General features: G+C 42.7%; 1 protein-coding gene across 1 annotated transcript in view; it reads right to left on the reverse strand.

Moving 5' to 3' along the window:
* Positions 1-747: 747 nt before the first annotated feature.
* Positions 748-20,846, reverse strand: part of PTPRB (protein tyrosine phosphatase receptor type B) — a 115,423-nt gene continuing 95,324 nt past the window's right edge. The window contains exons 22-33 of the mRNA XM_049626702.1: positions 17,281-17,511; positions 16,403-16,486; positions 16,283-16,300; positions 16,076-16,157; positions 15,371-15,461; positions 14,609-14,685; positions 12,805-12,939; positions 11,383-11,505; positions 10,983-11,146; positions 9,109-9,244; positions 2,999-3,119; positions 748-859 (exon numbers count right to left, since the gene is read on the reverse strand). Of these exons, the coding sequence (XP_049482659.1) occupies positions 837-859; positions 2,999-3,119; positions 9,109-9,244; positions 10,983-11,146; positions 11,383-11,505; positions 12,805-12,939; positions 14,609-14,685; positions 15,371-15,461; positions 16,076-16,157; positions 16,283-16,300; positions 16,403-16,486; positions 17,281-17,511 (1,285 nt within the window). The 3' untranslated portion in view covers positions 748-836. The remainder of the gene's footprint in view (positions 860-2,998; positions 3,120-9,108; positions 9,245-10,982; positions 11,147-11,382; positions 11,506-12,804; positions 12,940-14,608; positions 14,686-15,370; positions 15,462-16,075; positions 16,158-16,282; positions 16,301-16,402; positions 16,487-17,280; positions 17,512-20,846) is intronic.

The raw sequence follows: 20,846 nt of genomic DNA on the forward strand, positions 1-20,846 counted from the left end.
ACAGTATGGGTTTGTATGTTCACACACCGAATGCAGTGAAATCATCTCCAATCACTACAGATGGCACCTTGCATGTTGATTTTGTTTCCAGTCAGGGGTACAGGAGGCATCCTTGATGTAAGGAATTCATCCCTTCTGTTTGGATTGTTCTCTAACAGAACCCTCAATCCTGCAGCCCGGACTTCTCTGCAAGTTACACGGCCCCTGAACTGACCACTTTGGCTTGAACCTCTGTCAGAAGGAAGGGGAGAGATGAACTAGTTTAGCAATAACCACCGGCTTCAGCTTTCATGCTTCCCCCCAGTTCTTTTTTTTTTTTTTTTTTTACTGTTACATTTGTCCAAATAGCATTTGGATCATCTTTGGATCTCTACATTCCTAGAACAGCAATGCAGCAAAGCCAGGTGTCTTACATGCTTTCTCCAGCCCTGTCCTTTATCCTGGCCGGTAAATATCAAAACAGGTCAAAACCATGGCCCATGGGATTGCCTCTGCAACCCCCTCCAGACATGTTTTCCCAGGAGTCCTGTTATACAGGTTGAATTAGTTTATGGAGAACAATCCATGAACACTTTACTGTGGAAACATAGTATTATATAAAGCTTAATATTAAACATTATGAAAAAAATACATATTTACAGAAGAAACTACAAAATACAACTATGTACAATAATATCTGTTACCTTTAAATTACATAAATTCTTTAAAATTCTCCAGATTAATAAATTATACATAGTGACAACAGAAATAGCTGGCACCTCTGTAGGGCATGAAGCAAATTTTTTAAAAAATCACACAGTGCATAGTTTTTATCCAAGAGATCTTCAGATACATTCTCAATGCCTTGAATAGCCCGTGTCTGAAAGGAAGGACATTGTAATTAGAGATGCAGCAGGGTGTATCATAGTTGTTTGTTCCATTTATGAAGATTGCAAATGAATGAGGCTGACAGAAATGACTAACGTTCAATATGGTTTAAAGTGAGACCATCCCTGGAGGGGTCAGCTCATCCCATCCTCCATGGATGGGCATGGACTCCCCTAGTCCATCCTCTCTGATTTTACAGATGTAAAGTAACTAACTTTACATCTAGTAAAGTAACTAACTCAGGGTTACACAGCTTGGCAATACCAGTTAGTTCCAGAGCTAGGACCTGAATTCTACTTTCAGACTCCTGAAGCTAACTATACCACAGCTAGCTCTTTCGGGAGCACCCAAGATAACTCTTGAAAAAGACTCTCAAGCAAGTCATAATAAGACAAAGGAAGTTCCAAGATCCCCCAGAGCTCCCTCCATCCCAGAGCTTCTTAAAGAATGTGACATGCAAAAACCTTAATTTACTATACAGATACATTAGGGGGTGATTATTTATAATACAAGAGTATTATCTGACTGACAAAGGACTCCTTTAAATAGCAGCTCTCTCATGTTTTTGTGCTTCACAGATTATTAACTATTTAACATAGTGGCTAGGTGGGTGGGTACAAGGGGTGCAGAGAACTTACGAAAATTGAGGATCAGTTAGAAATGGAGATAAAATAAGTAAAATAATGCTTAAAGAATGATCTGATTTGGGGCGCCTGGGTGGCTCAGTCGGTTGAGCGCCAACTTCAGCTCAGGTCACAATCTCGCGGTCCGTGAGTTCGAGCCCCGCATCGGGCCCCTGTGCTGACAGCTCAGAGCCCAGAGCCTGTTTCAGATTCTGTGTCTCCCTCTCTCTGACCCTCCCCCATTCATGCTCTGTCTCTCTCTGTCTCAAAAATAAATAAACGTTAAAAAAAAAATTAAAAAAAAAAAAAAAGAATGATCTGATTTATAGATGGACATGGGTCCATGTGGCAAGGAACTGAGACCTATACCAACAGTCGTGTGAGTGCACCATCTTGAAATGGATCCTCCAGCCCCAGCTGAGTCTTCAGATGACTGCAGCCCCTGGCCGCCAGCTTGACTACAGCATCATGAATGACCCTGGGCCAAAACCACCCAGCTAAGCTCCTCCCAAATTCCTGATCTACAGAAACTGTTAGATAATAAATGTTGAATTAAACTGCTAAATTTTAGGGTAATTTGTTAGGCAGTAATAGATAACTAATACAGTGTAACTTCAAATTTGTTAGGCAGTAATAGATAACTAATACAGTGTAACTTCAAATTAGCCTCTGTGATACATTAGGTCTAAATGATATCAAGTCATTAGTGTCTGACCTAAGCAGTGCCTTATAAAGTTTATATATTCTTTCACTAAAATTTTTGTTTAAAAAATCGTTACATGCTTATTCTAGAAAATGTACATGAAACAGAAGAAAAATTGTATTTTATTGCTGTGAGAAATTTGTCTACTATTGTGGTATATTTCTTACCAGTCTTTTCTCCCCCACTTCCCATGTGTTGTTTTTGTTTGTTTTGCATTCTGCTTTTCTTTTTTAACTCAATATATTTATAATAATATCCATGTTATTATAATAACCTCCAAGATATCATTTTTAATGACTGCATTGTATTCTATTAAGTGCACCATGGTGTACTTAGTTCTCCATTGTAAAATATTTGGGTTTTTTTTTTCACTTAAACTTTTAGCTATAAAAATTGTCATGCATAAGACTTTTTCAGTACTAGGTGACAAGACGAGAACATATTAAGGACTTTGACACATATGGCCAAATTCTTCTTCAAAGGGACTTTTGATCTGAACCCTCAGTTGTGATTTCAAAGCATCTTCCCCAGCAAAGAGCCTTACTGCTTAGAAAAGAAATGTTAAGCAGAATCCTTAAGAGAGGGCATCCTAGGCCAGATAGGAAGAGATACCCCATGCAGTTGGTGCTCAGTGGTGGGAGTCTCCTCCCCACTCTGCCTCTCCTCCCTGTTGCTACTCGCTAAGGGTCTTTGGGTGGAAGGAGAAAGGGCTGGTGCACTTTGGAAGAGCTTTTGGTTATTAATGGTGTCCAGAGGCATCATATCTTGATAGGTGAACTTGTAAGTTAATGAAGTAAGGTCCTACCTCTGTGATACTCGGGATTCACATTTTCGTAGATTGGAAACAAGGGGTTTTCTTGTTCACTCCGTAGCTTCCTTGCTCTGAGGACATCTCTTATGCACTGATGTAGGTATAAGTACTGACACTATGAAAAAGTAGAAAATGTGTCAGAGGAAGGCAAGTTCTGAAGCAAAAGAAAGACAAGAGACTCTCATAAAGCATCGTGAGTGATGGGATTCTATATGGTTAGCAAAAATTTCTTGATCATTTCACTAATAGTCTCTAGTGCATAGAAGAGTGACTGCTTTCTATTAGCACTAAAAAGAGAATAATGGTAATGAGGAGAGACGGTGGTGTTTATTCATTCTCTTTTTATGTGCATGCATATTTATAGAGTATATTCTATGAGTGCCTGGGATTATGTCTGGCACATAGTTGGTCCTCTACAAATATTAAATAGTTGACTGAATGCTAAACACTGTGCTCTGCATTTTATATAAATTACTTCATTTGATTATTTTGACAACCTCATGAAGTAGATATAAGCATCCATAAGAAAGGAGACTCAGAGAAGTTAAGTAACTTCTTACACGGCCAAGAAATGGGACTTCAGAATTTGATCCTAGGGCTCATATTCATGTTCTTTTCACTATAGCAGTTTTCTTAAGTGACTTCTAATTTCATTGTATTATTTTTTTTCAAATCTTTATTTATTTTGGGAGAGCACAAGTGAGGGAGGGGCAGAGAGAGGGGGACAGAGGACCTGAAGCTGTCTCTGTGCTGACCGGCTGACAGCAGTGAGCCTGATGTGGGGCTTGAACTCATGAGCCATGAGATCATGACCTGAGCTGAAGTCGGGTGCTCAACTGACTGATCCACCTGGGCACCCCTAATTTCATTGTATTATTCAATGAGAAAATCACTTCACTGTATACTCTTTTGTTCTCTTTCTTTAGGGAGGACAGTGAGAAAAAGAAGGTAGGTGTATACAATAGACCCCACTGGACCATCAGTGCTTTGACGGCAAGGTCAGGGTCTTATCTATCTCGGTTCTCTCAGCATCTCAGTCTGGCACAAGGAAGAATCTTGAAGATGTTGGCTGATGACAGAGAACTTCAAAGGTTTACACGGTGAGAACAGACTCACCTCTGTCAACTCTCTGGTAACTACTTTTGAAATAGAAACAAAGATAGAAGAGTCAGTCAGTGTTTTGGTGACCCTAAAGACATACAAAACCTCCACTGAACACACAGGCTTAGACACAGGCAGCTAAACATGTGCATTGGGCTTCCTTCCTCACTACCTACAGAACTGTCTAGCAAGGAAATGTCCGTGTAACCTCCATGCTTGGCCTTGGGCTCCCTTAATGACATAGCAACTCCTCAGAGGGAGAGGACGCTGGAATGCTCAGAAACCCTATTTACTTGTTATGAGTATTTTATGCCACGTTGATCTTGAAAATTTGAGGAGGGAGCTGTCCTGAAAATCATTGTTAGTATAGGCAGTTTCTTTTTGCCATCATTAAGACAATCTACCAAATTGATATTTCCTGTTTCTTCCCAACCAAACCATGATTCATACTTTCAATTGTACTGGGATATTAAATTACTTTGGGACCTTAAATTCAGCTGTGAATGAATTCTATTACATCTATGGTATGCCTTACTAATAAATTCTTCAACAATGACCCACTATGGGCTTTGAAACCAGTTAATATTCATTAATTTGCCTTGCCTTAAATATAAATTCTTTTCCCAATGGAACGTCCTTTTGAAAATGATTACCACTAAAACCTTCAGACTGTTAATGTGCTTCCCACTTTATTCTTAATGGAAAAATACAGTTTAATATATGAACCTTGGATCTTAAAAGATAATTTTTGGCTCTGCCTAGCTAACTTATGAAGCCTCAATTCCATTCAATTTCACCAATAGTTGTAGTACTAGATAGTATTTATAGAATAATAGCCTTCCACGGTCCCTGAGTTCGCAGTTTAGCAGAAGGGCAGATATGTGAACAAGTACCTATAAGGTTGTAAATGTGAGATAGAATTGTGTGTAACACTTCACACATAAGAAGAAACCCTCAGGTTCACTTTTGGGGGAGAGAAGTATCAACCTAAGGGAAAGGTAAAAATTTGGGCAAATAAGTAGGACCTTCCAAGTGTCATAAATAATATGACAGTGCACATATGTATTCTGGAAGCTGTGAGCAGTCTAGGGTAGCTAAAATGTAGGGTGCATGGGTCATGGGAAACCCCAAGGACAATCCCCCAAATGGGCACTGAAATGCTTATTCCTACAACATCCCACTATTTCCTCCTTAGGGGAAGCAGATGAGTTTAACAGACTGTGCCTATCACCTATCGTTCTTTAACAAGTTATTGCTTCATCTGAGTGTCTCTCTGGGAGTCAGGCTGCAAATTTCCCCAGGCTAAAGAAGAAGGGACACATCTGAAAATCTCCTGTTTGATTCCTCTTTGTTTAGAAATCCTTGCTCTTTGATCTATTTATTAAAATCTGTGAAGACCTGCAATCCCTTTGTATCCCAAATAAGGTGAAATAAAATTAAAGTTGCCTATCCCCAAGAACCCAGAAAAGTAATAAAAGGGGTCTGAAAGCCTTTCCTTCTTTGCTTCCCTTGGCTCAGCTGTGGTTCACACCCCTCTGCACTCACTCCTGGTACTGAGTGGGCCATACCAGTGCCGAGGCCGGGGCTCCTGACACTAGAAAAAGCCCACTGTGGGCAAGGAGTTAAAACAAGACAGATATTATCTGAATATTGTTTGGGATTTCATCTGACAGTGGGAAGAAAAGAAGAGAGAGAGAAAATTTCTCTTACTATAATGTTTATTTCATTCTAAACAAAAGAATCAGAGTTGATTCTGACCCAGGAAGGGAAGCCTTCCTGAATTTTGGCAGACCCTAAAACAATGGGTTATGCTGTGGTATGAAACAGGAGAAGTAAGTAGAGCCCAGTTATGAAGAGGCCTGTAGACAAGGACAAATGCACTTCATTTGAAAGCAATGGAGAGCTTGCCAAGATTTTTATGCAGGAGCTGACATAGCTAGCAAAAGTACTGTGTTGGTGGCAGTGGTGACAAAGAGCTGTTAGGGCAGAGGCTGGTGGTAGGAGATAACACTAGGAGGTTACCAAGAGAGCTGATAAATGGCTGAGCAAGGACAGTGGCAGCTGGGTGGGAGACTAGAAGGAAGAGAAGGATGTTAGGTGCTACTGACAGGACTCCGTGACTGCTTGAATGTGAGAACTGTGGAAAAGAAGTCAGAATCCTAGCTTGGGCAAACAGGTGGAAGGCAAGATGGATAGCAACACTGTCACCCGAAACTGAAATGAGCAAGAGGGGGAGAAGCGCTTTCTTTGCTTGTTTAAAGACAAATAATGAGTTCAGTTTTGAGTTTTTAAATTTGAGATGACTGTAAAGCTTCCTGGTGGAACTGTATGGTAGGCAGGTACTTAGGTCATTGCTGGAAAAGGAGAATGAGACTTGAAAACACAAGGTCGTACATGGTTCTTCAAGCCATGGGACATCACAAAGAATGAAGATCGAGAGAAGGAAGAGCAACATCTTGAGGACAGAACTGTGGGGAATCCAACCACTGAAAGGGCAAGCTAAGGAACAAGAGCTATAGAATCCTCAGAAGTTAGGAGGAGAAGGAGGAGGGAAGAGGGGAAAGAAGGAGTTATGTCCAAGAAGGAGGAAGAGTTATGGCACATGGGCTTACTCTGCCCCGGAAGTCTGCCAGTGATATTTACAATAGGAGCGGTTGCTCTTTGCCACAGTGCATCTCCAGAGTTTGGGGCAGGAGTATGCAAGTGACACATGACCCAAGAAGCCTCTGACAATAATTAAGGAGCCTGAACACACACACTCTCTCTCTCTCTCTCTCTCTCTCTCTCTCTCTCTCTCTCTCACACACACACACACACGCCTCAAGGCTACTTACAATGTAGTAAGCAGTCTTAATCCCCAGATTATAAATTAAATATGGGTTGAGTCTGTAGAAATGACAATAAATAATGAAACACTGATCCTGACTTTTTAGCAACATAGTTGTAGGATATCAGTTCATTCATTTAGCAGGCAAAAAAAGAAAAAATTGTATTTTGAGAGAAGGAAAACGAATTCCTACAGTCTTTGGAACTGGTAGTCTTATGGAGAAAGATGAAGTGTGGTATAATTCTGAAAGCCTTAATGAAATAACAGAGCTAGACAGGTATGTTCAGGTCGCCAACAGTTGCTAAAACTGTTTAAGTGAAAGGCTCATGGGAAATGTTATAATGGATGGTCATTGTCAATTTCATCAAGAGTCTCCAGACGGGAAGGGTGTCCTGATGTGATGCAACAGGCAGTACTTGGTGCCACCTGTAAAGCATTGGGGTGGTAAAAAGAAACCTGAATTTAATGGAACCTCTAGATCCAATGACCTGCTGACAAAAATTACAGGGAAGAGAGGAATATATTACCAGCATGAAAAAGCAGTCAAATCCAGAATGTGGGAAAAATCTGTGAACAAATTAAGCTGGTGTCTTTAACAAATAAATGGCTTGGAAAACAAGGGAGGGTAATTATAGATTTAAAAGAAATTTAAAAGAGACTTCGATCAAAGGCAGTATGTGGACTCTGTTTGGATTCTTATGCAAACTAAGTGTGGAAAGTAATTTTTGAGATAATTAGGGATATTTGAACACTAACTGGATGTTAGATGATATTAAGGGATTATGGATAAAATTGTTAGGTGTGATAATTGTATTCTGGTCACAATTTTAAAAAGAGTCCTTATCTGTAAAGTATCTGCATATACTTTATTTAAGGATGAAATCGTGTGATAAGTAGGATTTCCTTTAAAAATAAGGTTACGGGGTGGGAGATAGTGTATGCGGGATGTAGATGAAAAAAGAGCATAGAATGCTGATAATTGTAGAAGCTAGAGTTCACGTGCATGGAAATTCACTATGCTATTTTCCCTAGATATATGAATTTTAAAAATTCCACAATAAAATATTAAAAATATAGTGTAATAATTGTTACAATGAAAGTACTCCCAGCCCAGGACAGTGGTGGTGACAGAGGGTCCCGGGTGTGGCCACTGCCTATGGGAAGCAAGGATGTTTCTGTTTTGTGGAGCACGGCCGCCTCCATAGTTTTCCTGTATACTATAACTGCAAGAGGGGCATGTAGGGCTTTGTATCTTTCCAACAATGGGAATATATATATGTGTGTGTGTGTGTGTGTGTGTGTGTGTGTGTATATATGTACATATATATATATATATATATATATATATATGGAGAGAGAGAGAGGGAGAGAGGGAGAGGGAGAGAGGGAGATAGAGAGAGAGAGGATTTTGCAGAGTTGCTTGGGAAACACAAGGGTAAGAGAACTTGAGTCTTGTAAGGCAATGATGCAGGGGGAAAACAAGCTTGGTCTGTGTGTGAGCACAGATCTGACCCTGAGGCTGTGGGGCTAAGGGCCTGGGACTCTCTTGAATGGGTTTGAGTCCCAGCTTGGACACTTCATAGCTGTGCAAGCCCTTTAGCCTCTGAATCTCATTCTAGCCTGGAAATGGGAAATGATACTTCTCTTGTCTGTTTTTTTGTGAAAATTTAATGAGATAACATGTTAAAAAATGCCCTACAAATGTCAAAGGACAGCACAAATGGAAGCATTTATCCTTTGCAATCAATGTGCATGTAGTCCTTTGGGGTCTTTAGAGGTGGGCTGGGGTGGGCTGGAGGAGAGAAGAGACTGTAGTCTGTTTCTTTTTTCTTAATGGAAGTTCTGGTACTCACTAGCCAGCCTATCTGAAAATAACCTTCAAGACTGGCCTGGCCTTTCCCCCATGTACACCCACGTACAATGCATTGATTTAAAACAGTGCTTCCCATCCACCTACAGAAGATGGGCAACCGGTGCAGTAGAGAAAAGGACACACATCAGCCTCAAGGTCACTGAAATACGTTTACAATGATGAGTCTGACAGAACACCTATATTCAGTTCTCTTTCTCTTCCTAATGAGTCACAGTCATTTGCCCTTGTCAGATTAAAGCCTTGGACATTTTGGGGGAGAGAGGCAGGGAAGGTGATCTGTGTCCTTCGGCCTGTAACTCTTACCTCCGTCTGGACCATGTGAACCCTGTGAAGTCTTAGGTCGTGCACCGCTCCATAAATGTCCACAGAGTCTTTGGAGTCTAATTGCTGGAGGATTCTGTCCAATGCGATAAAGGTTCCAGTCCTACCCACACCGGCACTAGGAGAGAGAGTGAAGGAAGACTGAGCCTTTCTTCTTAAATTAGCCTTTCGGGACTGCATCCCCAGAGACTCTAGGCCCATCTTTCTTTTCCCTTCCAGGCTATGAGAGAATATGGGAATCCTTCTTTCCCTCTTTTCTCTTTTTCCTTCCTTCTTCTACCTCCCCCGCCCCACTAGGGATAAGTGCTTCTCTACACTTAGTGTGTGTTTCCATGGATGTTCTATAATTTTCCTGCATACATGTAAAACCGTGAACCATATACTCATTTTTTTGTGTTCCAAAAATTGACCAAAATGGTAACATGTTTTATGTATCCTTCTGCCAACTTTCTTTTTACTCAGTATTATGTTCTGAGATTTACCCATGTTGTTACATGCAGACCCACTTTTTTTTTTTTAATTTGATTCTTGTTTATTTAAGTTTTTATTTATTTATTATTTTTGAGAGAGAGAGAGAGAGAGAGAGAGAGAGAGAGAGAGAGAACCAGCGGGGGAGGAGCAGAGCGAGAGGGAGACAGAGGATCTGAAGCAGGCTCTGCACTGACAGCAGAGAACCGGACGCAGGGCTCTAGCTCACAAACTGTGAGATCATGACCTGAGCTGAAATCGAGAGTCAGACTCTTGACTGACTGAGCCACCTAGGCACCCCAAGATCCACTTTCTTTTAACTACTCCACAGAGTTCATAAACCACTGCCAATCTATCCCCTGCTAATCTATTCCCTACTGACAGGCAATGAGATCATTTTTAGTTATTCTCCTTTAAACATTGTGTTGCAGTGAGCCTCCTTGTGCACATGCATGGGGACTTCTCTAGGGTTGATATCTAGAAGCAGAACTGATGGGTCATTGGGAAGGTAGAATCCCTAGCTTCAGTAGGGATTGCTGAATTGCTTCCCAAAGTGACTGTGTAACTGGAAGTTTCTGATGCACAGATTTGTGATATAAAGAATAACAGTTCTCAAGTGGTCCCGGCAGAAATGCCAGCCATTCTTCAGAAAGCAGGAAGTTCCTGAGTGCTTCACATTCCCATTAAAAGCATCAGGGTTCCAATGACATATAAAAGCCAGGCTCCTAGGGTGCTGGGCTAACTGCGAGGAAACGAGGGCATCTGACATTTCTCTTACTGTAGCAATTCCCTGCTCTTTATTTCTTAGTGCCATTCGGTCAGGGCTATCAAAGTGTTGCTGCAAACATTAATTAGCTAAGCATCAGGCTCCCCAGAGATGAAGAGTGAGGCATTGCTTGTTAGGCTGGTTATATGGGTATGCAGTCCAAAGCAAAGAGAAGTCAAGACAGAACAGAGATTTAAGAGCAAAATTGGGTGCTCCAGATGGCAAGTGCTACTTGACCTGCAGGGAGGTCTGGAGCAGGGATCTGGAAGGGTGCTCAGGGTTTGTACAAGTGGAGCAGAGAGATTTGGCCATTCCAAAGAGTAAGGATGGCAAGAGGCGAGAATAGGCAGGTTTGTGAAGAGCGTGGGAGGGAGGTTTCCAGGAATTTGGGTTGGGAAGTGAGACGGACCCACTTATGGAGGGTCTGGAAGTCACATAGGGACTTTGCATTTTGTACAGAAGCAAAAAGATCAAGAGGGAGAGAGAAAGGGATGGAGAGTGAGGGTGAGGGACAGGTGGAAGGTGAAGAAAGGGAGAAAGAAGACAGGAGAGAGCACAATAATGTGCTCTCAGCCTGCGCAGGCCGGTTGGCCCAGTCGGACGTTCCACTCCCCGTCGGTACCTGCAGTGCACCACGGTGGGCCCGGCACCGGGGCTTCTGCTGATGTAATCCCTGACGGTTCTCACGAACTGGATCAGGGACTGGGTGGTTTCTGGGACCCCGTGGTCTGGCCACACTGTGTAGTGAAAGTGGCGGATGAGTCTGTGTGCATCGAGCTGTTCCTCCTGGAAGGCAGAGAGGATGATAAGAGGAAGGACCCCCCCCCGACCACCACCAAAAAAAAAAAAAAAAAAAAAAAAGAGGAAGGACCCAAGGCAAACATACAAGTCTGACATCTGATGCCACTCAGCAACTCCCATGAGCTGAAACTATGGGGGAGGAAGCGGCAAAAAGGGGATTCATGGGTGTCCTGTGTCTTTCCAATAGGGGCTGTTAGGTTAAGTCAAACAGACAAACATACGCTGCATATCCTAAATTCCCGGATGGTCCACTCAGGCAGCACAGACTCTGAGAGCATCTGCAGGATGAGGTCCCCATAGTAGAGGGAATCCTGGTCTGCTGGCCAGTAATGGTCACACTTTACCTAGAGGAAGACAGAAATATGTGAGTCTGGGAACGTGACTCCTCTATGAACCTGGATGTTTCCTCCTCAAAACATCTTCCTGAGCTGGAATCTACGGTCAGCTGCTAGAGCGTCTGACCATCTGCTCTCCATCAGTGTGCTCAGGGCCAGTGCTCAAACCAGGCTGCAGTTGCGAAGGAAGGAGAGACTTGGAGGGAGCTCTCCTTGGAGACTATCCAAGGAGCGAAGCCCCGACTTTGGGTTCACGTACCTTTCAGGCACACTGTTCCAAGGCTTGAGCTTTCTGTTGATTTCCTTTGCATTTCAATTCCACTGGCCCATAACCCACATATTACAATAGTTCTTTCTCAAGAAAGTTCTAGGTGGGCAGAGGAAGCCAATGTCTTCTTGGCCCTGTTTTGTTTCTATTTTGATATCACTGTCCTCACCCAGACCAAATGCCATGTGCCAAGTGATATTTGAAAATTCGGAACATTTAGCTAAGCTCCAATTTACATGTAGGAAGACAGGAGGGAGAATTATGAACCCATATTTATTGATCACAGATACTGGGTATTTTATATGCAATCTCTTTTTTCATCCTCAAAATAACCACATAAAATAGAGGCTTATAAATACATTACAAGATTTGCTTAATTTGTCCAGATAACTATTTTATTTTATTTTTAAAGCTTATTTATTTTTGATGGGGGTGGGGGGGTAGGGGCAGAGGGAGAGGGAGAGAGAGAGAAAGAGAGAGAGAAAGAGAGAGAGAGAGGGAGAGAGGGAGAGAGAGAGAGAGGGAGAGAGAGAGACTTTCAAGCAGGCTCCACACTGTCAGCTCAGAACCTAATACATGGCCCCAACGCACAAACTGTGAGATCATGACCCGAGCCAAAACCAAGAGTTGGACACTTAACTGACTGATCCACCCAGGCGCCCTAGATAACTATTTTACTTTGTGTCTGCAGCCTAAAGTTTACTTCTTCTTTCCTAAAAGTAGGGGCAGAGCCAGTGATTCTGGCAAGGTATACACTGAAGGGTGGAACAGACAAGGAGCCACCTAATATTTCTGTGTCATGGGCACTTCTGATGATCCCAGTCTTCAAATGGAAACACCTTTGCCTGAAACTTCAGACCCAGAATCAGAAGTGGGTATCACCCAGGTAAGCCTCTTGTAACTGAGTGGCTGAATTCACTAACAATGTTCTCACATGATCCCTCCTTTGCTTTTATGGAGTTTAACTCTCGGAGGTGGGGTAGAATTCCATCCTGGGGGCGGTAAGCGAAGTTCGGAAGTCAGGGAGACTGTTTACTCACCCTGCCCTTCTCCACACACTGGGTCACCATGACGATGTTGTGAACATTCTGTTCCCACGCCATTTTCCAGAAGTCATCCTTGGTGCCAGGAAGAGGTCCCTGAGTAGCAATGTATTCTCTTCTGAAGTTGTTGCCCTGTGATGAATTTACAACATGGAGAGTCAGGAACAATGGGCCTCCTCAGGACTGTAAACAGAGGGTTATCTCTGCAGACTACATGATATATAGGTCTTTGCCAGATCCCTGACTTGAGAAAAAGATACTAACACAAGTGTCAAGGCTTGGGAACAGGAAGGACAAAGGCCGGAACACTGAACTATTGTTAGGAGACTGCTTCCCATTTATTAGGCTGGGTCTATTCTAAGAGGCAATGGAGGACTCAGGCAATAACCTAGACTGTGTGTGTGTGTGTGTGTGTGTGTGTGTAGGAAGGGACTGTCTGAGGGACTGACTTGGATCAGGCTCTTCCCCTATTCAATGTAGGGGAGCTTTAGACATTTTGGATAGTTGACACGAGCGCTGGTTGGAGACATCGTACAAGGGAAAGTTAGGGGAAGGGAAACCACTGTTTATCGAGCATCTACCATATACTGTGGGGCAGGACTTCCACAGATCTTACTTAATCTTCACCACAACTCTATGAGCTAGGATATTTTCGTCCACTTATTCTGCACTCCAGGAAGACAGAATTACTTGCAGCTCCTAGCTGAAGTTCCTTCTCTCCTTGCCTCTCCTCGGGGCCCCTGCACTGTGTCACCTCTGCCACCCCCACGCCCGCCCACCCAAACACTGCCTCTCGGCTGGCTAGTCCTTATTTAGCCTCCATGTTTCAGCATGTTGCCTGCTCTGCTGAGCCTTCCTTTATCTTCAGCTCTGCGGGCTGGTGGTCTCCTCCCAGAAGCTCCCCTGGCCACCCCTAGCTTCTTGCTCCCCAGAGACCAGCAGCCCGGTGATGACCTGGGGAGCTTGTGAGAAATGCAGAATCCCAGGTCCTACCCAGCCCTGCCGATTCAGAGTCTGCATTTTAACAAGATCCCACATGCTGTGGATGTATGTTGATGGGGGAGAAGACTTCTCTAGCCTGCTTCCCATGGCATCGCCTTGTCATTTCCTGATGTCCCGACTCTTCTCTGATGGTCAGGATTCCACCTGACCTTATCCCTGTACATAGCTCAGCATCTGACTTATAGTTACTACTTAACTGTATAGTGTTTATTGAGTGAATGAATAATTATTTGAGGTAAATATTATTTTCCTCATTTTTTGGGAAAGAAAATGAGGCCCCAAGAGGTGACATAACTTGCCCGAGGTCACAGAGTCAGCAAGGGGCAGAGATGAAATTCCAATGTGAAACTGTCTGACCTTAAAGTCTTTTCCACTGTAGTGTGCTGTGGGAAGTTGGCAGGATGCTGGTCAGAATTTGAGCCCAATAGTCTGACACAACTTTTGAGTTCTGTCTTTGGTTTTCAAAAATCCAAATAACATTGAGTCAGCTCCCCTAGCTGGGCAGCCTGAGCCATGGAGCTTCCTTGGGGAGCTCTAATCTTTGCTGAGAGCTGCAGAGAGAGGACTAGCCTTGACAATGCCTCCTGAGCTCATTATCATCTTGTGTGACTATAGCCATTGTGAAAAATGGGCTCTAGCAGTGATGGAATTGCACTCAGACCTATGTGTTTTATGGCAATCAGACCTATGTGCTTCCAGACCTGAGAACAGTGTGGGAGCATGTGGGAGGAAAGGTATCTGCAATGTAGCCACCCATCAAAGCTTCATCCCAGGCACTATGGCTTAATGGTTCACTTACAGGGATGTAGCTGGCATTGATGTAGTCTGAGCACGGGTCATCATCTACATTGGACAGCTTCACTCGAGAGGCATCATCTGGAAGGAAGTTGATTGAGAGTCACTGGATCTTAGGATGATTTTTTCTACTGTTTGATGGAAGGCTTGGTATTTGATGTGCATTAGCTCTGACCTCCAAAACACCCAGAGGGAGGTATTCTCATCTCCATTTGCAGATGAGGGTCAGACAGGGTGACTGATTTGCCAAGTTGCTCAGGCGGCCCATAAACACACAAACAAGCCAAATGCTCTTTGAGGCCCCCTCTGCTCTTTCCTTCATAACACTATACCTTTCCCCGATGGAGTGGCCGGCTCCCTTTCACAGCCGGAATAAATACAGTCCAGAACAACTATTTTCTACTGCCTCACCTGCTAGGGTCAGGATAATAAAAAATATATAATAATTCCTAACTTAGGACTTGAAGGAAGCCCACACTGGCCTTTGCTGTTAACCCCATTACTGCTCCCAGGCTTCCAAGGAGGTGCAGTAGGACCACGTGGTGACATGTCAACAGCATGAGAAGTGTCATAGCGGGTTGCAAGCTGGTTGTTACCCACTGAAGGGAAGTGCAATAACATACAAGTCATTCCTTTTTAAAGGCATTCAGAGCCTCAGATCTTCCATATTCAGCTATACCATATTTCTTTAGCCCCATTTTATTCCTAGAAAAGAGAAGAAATGGCTAGAGGAAGACAGCTGGACACATTTCAACACAAAACTCACAGGGCAATATATTGTTGTATCGATTTTTCCCTCTGTTCTCCGGCAAGAGTGCAATGTCACATGATTGGTTTCGACCCACGTCTTTCAAGTCCTAGTAAGTCAAAAAGAAGTTTGCAGGTGGAGAATATGAAATAAGAGAAGGCAAATCATATAGTCCTCGAGATACATAATGATCTAACAACATGTCCCAGTAGTTGCTGTTTACGGAATGGCTCTGATCCCCAAAGCAGAGGAGCTGTTCTCACCTCCACTCTACAGATGAGGCTCAGACTGGATAACTAACCTGCCCCAGGCCACACAGGTGGCAAAGCCGGGAACCGAATCCACAGCCTGGGCACTTTTCACCAAACCACATTGTCTCCCAGTCCAGCAAAATGCCAGGTTAAATAATAGACAGAATTAGGTTTACATCTGAGATTTGTTAATTCTTTCTTAACGTCTTGTCCAAGTAGCACTTTGCTTGCTGTGCTGTTCTGGAGATCAGACTGGCCTCTGGGACCCAGTGGTGCATCAGCAGGGAATGGATTCGGGCATAAAAGAGCGGTCAGCTGAGATCCTACGGGTCAGCTCCTGAGCCTGATCAGCCTGTGACTCCACAGGAGACTCCACGTGGAGGGGAGGAGGGAAGGGAAAGGGAAAGAAGGGAGGCCGGAAGGGAAATTCTAAGGACTGGGATTGCTAAAGCATCACGGAGCCAAGTTGTACCTCGTATTCCTTGGATAGAAGGTAGTTGGAATCAGCTTGCAGCTTCATGAAGTGCCCTTCGAACTGATTTATTATTATTGGGCTATAGTTAAAAATAGAAAAAAAAAAGAAAAAGAAAATTACTGACATAAAGGGAAACTGCCATACCCAATCTGGGTTGTATTTCAAAAGCAGATAATATAGTAATTAATGAGTTCTCTCTCTTACCAAGACGTTTTCCGGTTACTGTGAAGGACGCCAAAAGAAGAAAGACCTCGTTAGCAAATCTCACATAAAACAATCAACTCATCTTTCAATACATTATGTGAAGGAAAATGTGGCGCTCACCCTTTCTGGCCCAGGTTCAAGTGGACAGATAATGGTCGATCCCGGCGAATGCTCAGGCGGGCAGAGGGCCTTTCTCGACCAAGGCTGAAACATAAGGGAGAGGGTTTATATTCTGATTATGAAACTTGATTCAAACAAAATTTTCCATTTATGGTGAGGCTGTGCATGTCTGTGCAAATATGGATTTTTCAGTATTCATGTAGATTTACACTCAGCCAACGTCTCTTTGAGGGGAGGAAGAACATAAAGAAGAAATAGATTTTTCCCACTCAGAAACGGATCTCTGCAATAGCTGAAGATTTGTCTTCTGGTTTTTGGCTACAGGTCATAATCACTTCCCACACTCTCAATAAAACTTTCCTTAAAAAAAAAAACCCAGTAAACCTTAGATGCAAGACATGACTGCAAGAGGGAAGACAACGTGCCAAATAAAACAAATTCCCTAAGAGGAGGGGGTGTGGCTTTGGGGCCACCTGCTATTTGGTTCTTTTTGGTCCCTTCTTAAATTAGCATGGCAAATATGACCACGACATGGTGATGTCAACCATACTTTTCAGCATATTTCAGAAAAGCACTTGGGTGGGCAATTCACAGACATCTCTATCTTCAGGAGCAAAAGGAGTTATTTCACATTCAAATGAAGAAGCTACAGATGGCCCCTCAGTCATTTGGCTGGGGCAAAATTCATCAATGGTCGAGGAGGGGCTGAATAAAACGAGTCACTGTTGGAGGGTTTGACTTGTTTTTCTCCAGAAACAAAGATGATTTAGCCTGGAGAAAGGAAATTCTTTTCCCTTCTTACTTCTCAGGCTAACGGGCATTTTCAAAGGCACCTTTAAAGTTGGGAGCCCAATCACCATAGGATAGTTTGTACTCACCTAGCTTTCTGTCTGCAGATGAATAAGGCAACAATGGCCACCAGCATGCCAATTAAGAACAGACCGGCACTCACACCTTCAATAACTCCAAATAAAGGCTCTACAATAATCCAGAAGGAAATAACAAACCCAGGTAGGAAAATTAGTGCTAAAGAACCAGGAAGCCAGCTACTGAAATCCTGTCTCCCTAGGGACATTATTACGGAAGAATTCAAACGATGGCCACACTGGAGTATTTACTAGATCACGGAGGAGTGTGCAGCCGGGAAGGTGAAACACTGGCTCCTACACTGTAATGGCAGGTCAGTCCTTACATGTTTGAAGTTCATGGTGTTCAGCTTATAAAGGAATTTTGGACTCATTTGTGCTTGTTATGGAAAGGCCAGCAGTTTGCCACCAAGATAAAAATGTTATTTCAGGGGCGCCTGGGTGGCTCAGTCAGTGAAGCGTCCAACTCTTGACTTCAGCTCAGGTCACCATCTCACAGTTCGTGGGTTCGAGTCCTGCGTCAGGCTCTGCTCTGGCATGAGGAGCCTGCTTGGGATTCTCTCCCTCCCTCTCTCTCTCTCTCTGCCCTTCCTGTGCACTCTTCTCTCTCAAAAACAAACTTTAAAATAAAATAAATTAAAAAAATAAAAGTTTAAAAATCCTATTTCATTCATATGAAACAAGTAATGAGTAGCACTGGGGACTTTTGCAAATCCAGTGAATTACTGAGAGCTATTTTAATGAAATCTTATTTTTATTATCTGGTATGATACTACCTCTGGGAGTTTATGAATAGGTAAGAGTAGACTATTTTTAAAACAGCTTTATTGAAATACAATTCACATACTATGCAATTCACCAATTTATTTAAAAAAATTTTTTTAGTGTTTATCTTATCTTTGAGACAGAGAGACAGAGCATGAGTGGGGGAGGGGCAGAGAGAGAGGGAAACACAGAATCTGAAGCAAGCTCCAGGCTCTGAACTGTCGGCACAGGGCCCGACGTGGGGCTCGAACTCATCAACCGCGAGATCACGACCTGAGCCGAAGTCAGACTCTCAACCGACTGAGCCACCCAGGCGCCCCGCAATTCACCAATTTAAATTGTGTAATTCAATGCTTTTTGGTACAGTCATGGAGTCTGACAAACATCCAACACCACATTCAATTTTCTAACATTTTTGTCACCCCTCAAAAGAAACCCCATACCTCTTAGCAGTCACTCTCCATCCTTCCCCAGCTCCTGTCAACCAAAACTCTACTTTGTCATCGTAGATTTGCCTATTCTGGACATTTCGTATAAACTGAAACATAAATAGGTGGTCTTTTGTCATTGGTTTCTTTTACTCAGCATAATGTTTTCAAAGTTCATCTGTGTTGTAGCGTGGGGTCAATGTTTCATTCCTTTTCATAGGTGGATAATATTGCATGGAATATATAACATATTGTTTAGCCATTCATCCACTGATGGACACTTGGGTTACCACTATTTGGGGGTTATTATAAATAATGCTGCTTCGAACATCCATGTACAAGTTTTTGTGTGTGCGTATGTTTTCATTTCTCTTGGGTACATAATTAGGAGTGGAGTTGCTGGTTTGGGTAGATGGTAACTCTAGGTTTAACATTTTGAGGAACTGCAGAAATGTTTTCCAGAGCAGCCAAACCATTTTATATTCTCACGAGCAATGTAGGAGGGTTCCAATTTCTCCATATCCTCGCTAACACTTGTCAGTGTCTTTTGATCACAGCCATTCCAGGGGGTGTGAAGTGATGTCTTACTGTGGTTTCGATTGGCATTTCCCCTAATGACTAATGATGCTGAGCATCTGGTCATGTTCTTATTGGCCATTTGTGTATCTTCTCTGGAGAAACATCTATTCATATCCTTTGCTGTGTGACTTTCTAAAAAAATGTTTATTTATTTGGTGGGGGGAGCGAGTGGGGGAGGCAGAGAGAGAGAGAGAGAGAGAGAGAGAGAGAGAGAGACAGAGAGAGAGACAGAGAGTCCCAAGCAGGCTTCACACTGTCAGTGCAGAGCCCGACACAGGGCTTGATCTCATGAAGTGTGAGATCATGACCTGAGATGAAATCAAGAGTTGGATGCTTAACTGACTGAACCACCAAGCACCCCTGTTGTTTGACTTGTAAGGTAACAGTTCTTCACATATGTTGGACGTGCGACCCTTATCAGATATTAATTTGCAAATAATTTCTCCCATTCTGTGGGCTGTTTTTTCACTTGCTTCATGGTCCTGTTTGAAGCACAAAAGTTTTCAATTTTGACCAAGTCTTATTTATCTTTTTTTTTTTTTTTTTTTCCTTCTGTTGCTTGTGCTATCGCTATCAGACCTAGGAAATCATTTCTTAATCCTAGGTCACAGATTCTTACTCCTGTGTTTTCTTTCAAAAGTTGCGTTGTTTCAGCTCTTATATTTAGGTCTATGGAGCAGCCTGTTTTCGAACTTGCACTTGAAGCCCTTGGATTTTGTTTGTTCAATGTTGCTATTCGAGATGTATTAAATCAACACAGTCTTTTAATGTGGTTAATATTCTTTTTTTGGATACATGTTGACTAACTTCCTTTGCTGGACTACATACAATTTTTGTTGTTTCCAAATAGGAAAGAATTGTGTTTACAATGCCCCTACTTAACTTTCAATTACAAGCAAACACATCTAAGTCCTCTTAACTGTGTTCTGATCCCTTTTTGGTTTGAAAAGTGGGAGATTATCCCTATATTTGGCATAAATAGACGGGAGTGTTTGTGAGGCTGAGTCATCTTTTGTCATGCAGCATGAGAGACTGTTTTAGCTAGGAAGAAGAACTTCCTGAGACCAAGCATTGTGGAACACTGGCTACAGGGAAACGCTGGGACAGAAGACCGTATCAGGGAACAAGGTGCTGAAAAATGAGGCTGTTTGCAGCATGATGGGAATATTCTGAGGCAATGCAGGGCAGAGGTTAAGGACTCCAGCAGAAAATGCCAGAATTCCACTTCTACTATCCTGGGCAAGTTACTTAAACCTCTTGGTGTCACAGGTCTTCACCTTTGAAATAGTGATGGTAACAGTATCTACCACAAAAGGCTATAGTAAAGATTGGATGAACTATTTCATGTACCAAGGTGATAGTAAATATTAGCTACTATTATTATTCAGGCTTTCCCTCTAGAACACTAGGGAAGTTTCTTTCATAAATTTATGCAGTCTTTTTTAAGTTAACATTTTTTTATGGTGTAAAAGTAACAAGCAGAGAAGAAAAAAAATCATCTTATAATCCCACTACTTTGAGATATTCATTGTTAATACTTTAAGAACAATTTTTTTTAATGTTTATTTTTGAGAGGAGGGGGGAAGGGGAGGGAGAGGGGCAGAGAGAGAAGGAGACACAGAATCCAAAGCAGACTCTAGGCTTTGAGCTTGTCAGCACAGAGCCCGACAAGGGGCTCAAACCCAAAAACTGCGAGATCATGACCTGAGCCTAAGTCGGACGCTTAACCAACTGAACCACCCAGGAGCCTCAATATACTTTTTTTTTTTTTTTTTTTACGTAAACACTATGCCCAACGTGGGGCTT

The sequence above is a fragment of the Panthera uncia genome, chromosome B4, assembly GCF_023721935.1.
Source record: "Panthera uncia isolate 11264 chromosome B4, Puncia_PCG_1.0, whole genome shotgun sequence".
NCBI lineage: Eukaryota > Metazoa > Chordata > Mammalia > Carnivora > Felidae > Panthera > Panthera uncia.